Genomic DNA, 6,000 nt, shown 5'->3' with positions numbered 1-6,000 from the left:
ATGGAAAAGAATACACAGATTATCAGGCTTTACACATGGCGTCAAATGACACAACTTTTAAACATATTGTGTGCAATGAAAGATGTTATGCCAGATTTGAAATTGCACTTTATGTCAAACTGATGGTCTGTGTTGTCTTAGATAATTGTGGCAAACAAGATATTGGAGAAATAGTGTTGAAATAAAAGACATGTTGACCTTTAATGTATAATACCTACTCATTGATTCACTCATCTTCCAAAATCCATTTGAATATTTTGAAATACTTCTCACAGCAAATATTGATATATGCGATTAATTTTGATTAATTAATCACAAAGCGTGTAATTAATTAGATTCATTTTTTTAACCGCTTGACAGCCCTAAAAATAACACATCATTGTCTTTGTTCTAGTGTACCCAGTGAACCCAGTTGTGGTGATATACTGAACAAAATTGTAGTCCAAATAGACTGATTAAAAATACTTTGATCCGCCTATAAACACTAAAGCTTGAATCACATGAGGACCTTGGGGTGGAGAGCATTAGGAATCCGTAAAGTAATATTGAGAACTGGCAGTTAATGAAGGCATCATAGTAGACTTATAAATAGGATGGATGTTACTAGCTGGTGGAGCAGGTGGAGGGACTGCTGAGCCAATGATACTGAGCGTGAATGACACAGCTGCTGCTCTGTCTGAGCTGCGATCCTCACACTTTATACTCCACTACATTTCAGACTGAGGCAACTGGTCTGAAATGGATCAAATACTTTTATTTTTGCTATAAGTATATTTTGATGCTAATACTTTAGCACTTTTGTTAAATTAAAAATATTAATGCATTTAATTTGACTTGCAACAGAAGATGCCTACACTGTGGTATTGCTTATTTACTGGTATTTACTTAAGTAAAGGATTTGAGTACATTCTACCACTGGTGGTAGGTAAGTAGCCTATCTTAGACTGTTTGATGTATTAGTATCTGCTATATGAAGCCCTATCTATTTACAATCTTCTTATTGTGTTCAGGGACGTCACACTCCCTGTGTGCCCTAAAGCAAAACGTTCTGAGCAAGTGAACTATGGAGCTATGTAAACAGATGTTGTTCACAACTTCAGCCAGATCCATACACGTATTTTTGTTAAACATGGTTTTGTCCTTCTTTGTTCTCAAAAAAATCCTGTTAACATAAACCTGTTAAAAAAAATCTCTATCTGGATGAAAAGCCGAAACGCATAGAAAAAGCTACGTTTACAAAATGACCTGTGTACTTGTGGACAAGGCCTTATATACCGGTTTTCTCTGTCACATACTAACTTCCTGTCATTATAAATCCAGCCTCTCCCTCCTACCCTGCAGTAACTCCTTTCCCCCCATCACCTCACCATCTCCGCCCACATAGGCTGACTCCCCTGCTCCCAGCGATTCTAAATACTGATTGGATCAGGATTAAAGATAAGAAAAGTGATTGTGAAAAATATTTTGGTGCAGAAACTGCTTAGCAACAGATTGTCAGAAGTGCGCTTCTTTGCTTTCTTGCTGAGAGTTAGTTGGGAAGATTTAGACCGCTCTCATGTTTATACGTTAAATATGAGAGTGGAACCAGCAGGCAATTAACTTAGCTTAACGTAAACAGTGGAAGCTAGGGGAAACAGCTGGCCAGCTCACTTGATGGAGCAACAGATTCTGAGAAGCTGTGCAAACATTTCAGTTTTTATTTCTGCTCGTGGGAAAAGACAATATAGTAATGTAGTAAGTCATGTCTCTACATGCTACTCGTACAGTGTCAGCAGCATAACATGTAGTCAGACACAACATATTACACAAATAATAATCACAATATTAAGAGAAATGAAGAGGTAGAATTCAGAGTCCTTATTGAAGCAGAGAAATGTTACTTTTCCCATTTAAACTGATCAAACTGTCTTTAAAACCACCCCATAATATTCCGTGCCACACAGTCCTACAGCTGATCAGTTAAGTGATTTCATCCTTGAGCCTGTCAGACAGTCTCTAACAGGAGACAGGATCCCCGATAGGCTGTCATCAGAACACTCATCTGTTTCTTTCAGTACTGATGGAGGATTAATGGAGAAGCTCTTTAGCTCTCATGAAGATGTCCAAAGAGCCAATTTAAACTGCAAACAATATCTACAAATCTACCATGAATATTAATGAGACCGTTCTGATGAAAGGATAGTTTAAGTGCTCCTGCTCATGTAAACAGTCCATGGAACATCAACAAAGTTTAGGGCCACTGCAGTTTAGTTTAATATGTGAGAGAATTATAATTCTGAAATACAGACATCATTACGCGATAACGCCTCTAAAAAAAGCTTCCTTAGAGATTGCAGCGTCAGTCCACACTAAAGTAAATGGAAAAGCAATGATGCTAGCTAATGTGCCAAAGTGGGCTTTTGTCCAGAGTTGACAAGTCTTTACTTGTAGGTTTGATTAGATAAACAGGGTCATGTGCAACATGCTTTTTAGGCAGAAGGGTTCTGCTTTTGGCTGCTGAGGGAGTTCAGGATGGGATGTGAAAGCCTGGACCATGTGAAACTTATGCGCTGGTCTTGTCCAATCGGCTTCTTCCTCAGTTCTGTTGTCAGCCTTGCATATATTTTTGTAAACAGTATTGGATAAAAAGAATGCTAGCCTGTTTAATGTCTATGTTTTTTGGATAAAACCCTTGAAAACACTGAAGATAGACATGCTCTGTAGGGGACTGCCTCCTCCCTGTCTTACCTGAGCCACATGGATGTATTTGGTAATAACCTCTGCGCGGGTCTGAGGCGTTAGCTTGCTGAGCACCATGAGCTGGACCCACTGTGAGACTCCGTTGAACAGAGCAATGGAGCGCTCCAGAGTTGGGTTGTCCACCAGGCAGCCGTGAATCACATAGCTTTGGTAATCAGTGAACTGGAGACAAAAGGGTTTTACAGATCAGATGTCAATTTAAAATCTAATCTTCAGGGCTCATATTGTCCTTGTGTCCTAAAGCCTGTATTGGTCATTGCACTGAACCATTTTAAAGTTAGAATAAAAGTTACATTTCTGAGGGTGATGATATCGTAGAATCCATTTTATCGTCAAAATTAAGAGGATATATCCCCATAGGAACCCCATGTGGTCTTCAAATTTAATATCTATGCCATTTGCTGTTAGATTTAAACATATCTTGTATGTGAATATCTTGAGCTGACAACAGAGCTTGGGGAAAGTTTATGTGGGAAAATGTGAGTAGTTATGTGAACTGAAGCAGCTTCTCATGTCATTCAATTACATTTCAAGGACAAGCACTTATTTGTTTTATCACAATTTCAATAACGCGTGAAATTAAACTTGAATTTGTTACCAATTAACCACCTGGCCAGAGGAAACAAGTTCAACCAGAGGCCATCAAACTTTACATCAAAGCTCTACAGCAGGTGTTCAGCTTCCCAAGAACATTTGTATCAGTGTTGCACATAGTTCACCACATTCAGAGTATATTTTATTTGGCTTCAAAATGTTGATTATAAAACTTCCTGGAAAGACATCATATTCAATTTAGCTTTAACCAAGTTAAGGAACTGACAGTATAATCTTTCTGACATTAGCTAATATTAGCCATGAGCCACCATAAACTACTTGTCACACCAGTCCAAGGCTGTAGCAGCATAAACTGAGAGTCCTGAATACAAGAGCGTATCGTATTTCTTATGAATTCAACTTTTAAGAGGAAGGATGTCTATTTCTTCTGTCAAATGTAATAGTCTTGCTTTAAATGTTTGCATCTGTCACAATGTCTCAGTACTTTTTTTATTTTTTAATCCGCCCCTCAGTACATGTCTCTAGCCACTTATCACTTCCCAGGCCCCTGCATTGCCATTCTCCATCCATTCACCTCTCCCACCTGTCCCTAGTCACCTGACTCTCCCACCTGACTGGAGGAGCCAGTCAAATTGTCAATCTTCCCATTAGTGGACGACTCGCTCTCCCTTCTAAACCACAGCTGCCCCATTCCTGCTCAGTCCCTGCCATATTGTCAAGGTTACTTTCCAGCCCTCTAAACCTGTTCCCTGTTCCCTGAACCAGAACCTGTAACTTACCTGAACCTGCAACGTGAACTCTTGAACCTGTACTTGTACCTGCCTGCCTATGAGCTTATGAACAGTTATTGTCTGCCGATTCTTTGGATTTAGGTCCTTTCTCTTTGTTGCCTTGCACTCATCTACCTGACAGAACAATATGGCCAAAATTGGACTGAGCAAATCTATTTTTTGTGGATAAACTAAATGAGGTGACTTTAATTTGACTGCCAAAATGCAGAAGGATGTAGCTCTGCCACCGGCCCTTCAGCAAATGTCTTCTGAGCCTTGATTAGCAAAGTTAAATGGATTGGCCATTTTGTTTTTACAACATCCTTCGAGGGCCATACTAATTATTTAACTCATAACCTCTGAAAACTCTTTTTAAGACGCAGCCCATTCATTTCACCTTTCTTTCATGTTGTGCAAAAAAGCAACTTTTTTTATGCATGTATCTTTCTGTTTTATCAGAAATCCTTTATTAGTCCCACAACGGGGAAATGTATCTTGTCTCACTAAAAGAACATATGAAGTAAAAAGGCAGTACACAATAATTAAATAGAATAAAAAATAATATAAGTACCAAGTGGTTGAAATTAAAGTGTGACATTCCACATCCAGCTTTCTCTGTTTTACACTCGCCATGTTGCGTTCGCTGATGTCAATGACAGTCTCGTTTAAAATTGAAGTGATGACACGTTCCGCTCGTGTTGTGTTCAAGTACCCTGACCTTGGCCAGGAAAAACAGTCAGTCCCCCATTTAAAATATTGACGTCTAGTTTTTTTTTGCTACTGGATTTTATTTGTGTGCGTTTTACGAATTACCTCGAGGGCCGGATCAAATGGTCTCGCGGGCCCTATACGGCACAGAGGCCAGAGGTTTCCCACCCCTGGTTGGTTTGGAAATGCCAAAAAGATAGAGGATCTACAGTAGACCCAGTCAGTAGATTTCATCCAGTGGGGGCCATGAATGTATGTACAAAATGTCACAGCACTCCGACCCTTGAAAGCTGGTGCTAGCATGGCAAAAAAGTAAATCATTGGACAGAAACAGAGCTTTTTGAAGACATACCGATATCCTCCGTATGGACTTAAACTCCAGGAAGGTGAGATGCTCAGCCAGCTCCATCGGCTCCAGGTGGTCAAACAGCAGTGAGGCCTTGCCTTTCTTAGCCTGCTTCTTGCGCTGGGTCAATTTACGCATCCAGTCGTACGACGGACTACAAGGAAAACAATTTATAAACAATAAGCTCAATCAATGTAGAAAAAAATGTGAAACAGCAATATGAATTATAAACAATTTGTAGCTAACAGACGAAAAGCTGCAGAATAACAAGAATGATATTATCCTTTAAGAGTTAAGTACTAAACAAAAATACAGACACAATCGGATGAGGTGAGCATTTCCCCACTCAAGTCAATTACCTCGATGAACTTCTGTCAGGTCGAGACTGAGGCTGGTTATCTCGGAAACGACATTTGAGACGGCTTATCGCAGTGAAATGAACAATAAATCCACGGGCAACAGGACAGTCTTGCTTACTCAGAATGCCAATGGCACGCTGCCTCAAAACATCTGTGGCACTGTGTTGTGTGATAAAACTGCACATTTCAGAGTGGCCTTTTATTGCAACCAGTTCAAGGAAAACCTGTGTAGTAGCTTAAACATGTCGTTTAATAAGCATCTTAATGCAACACCTGTCAGGTGGATGGATTATCTTGGCAAAGTGCTAAAACGGATTTTAACAAATTTGTGCACAAATTGAACTCGTGAAAAGTAGAAGCTAAAACAATAATGTTGCGTTTATATTTTGGTTTAGTGCATGTCTATGGACGTTTTCAGTCCTGTTGGTCCTTATGTAGCAGCTGCAAAACAAGAACAACTGGACTCATGTATCCTTACCAGTACAATTGGTAACACTGATGGGTCAATAGTTTCAAGTGTCTT

At 39.6% G+C, this 6,000-nt stretch overlaps 1 protein-coding gene across 3 annotated transcripts in view; it reads right to left on the bottom strand.

Moving 5' to 3' along the window:
• Positions 1-6,000, bottom strand: part of rasgrp3 (RAS guanyl releasing protein 3 (calcium and DAG-regulated)) — a 50,546-nt gene that overhangs the window by 14,946 nt on the left and 29,600 nt on the right. For all 3 annotated transcript variants that reach the window (XR_003833578.1, XM_029450550.1, XM_029450549.1), the window contains exons 6-7: positions 5,125-5,272; positions 2,728-2,901 (exon numbers count right to left, since the gene is read on the bottom strand). Coding sequence is in view for 2 of the 3 variants with exons in the window: in XM_029450550.1 (XP_029306410.1) it covers positions 2,728-2,901; positions 5,125-5,272 (322 nt within the window). In the remaining variant the exon portion in view is untranslated. The remainder of the gene's footprint in view (positions 1-2,727; positions 2,902-5,124; positions 5,273-6,000) is intronic.

Source organism: Cottoperca gobio, chromosome 15 (assembly GCF_900634415.1).
Source record: "Cottoperca gobio chromosome 15, fCotGob3.1, whole genome shotgun sequence".
Taxonomy (NCBI): domain Eukaryota; kingdom Metazoa; phylum Chordata; class Actinopteri; order Perciformes; family Bovichtidae; genus Cottoperca; species Cottoperca gobio.
Note: the sequence above shows the minus strand (reverse complement) of the source record. Positions and strands in the feature narration are given on the sequence as shown.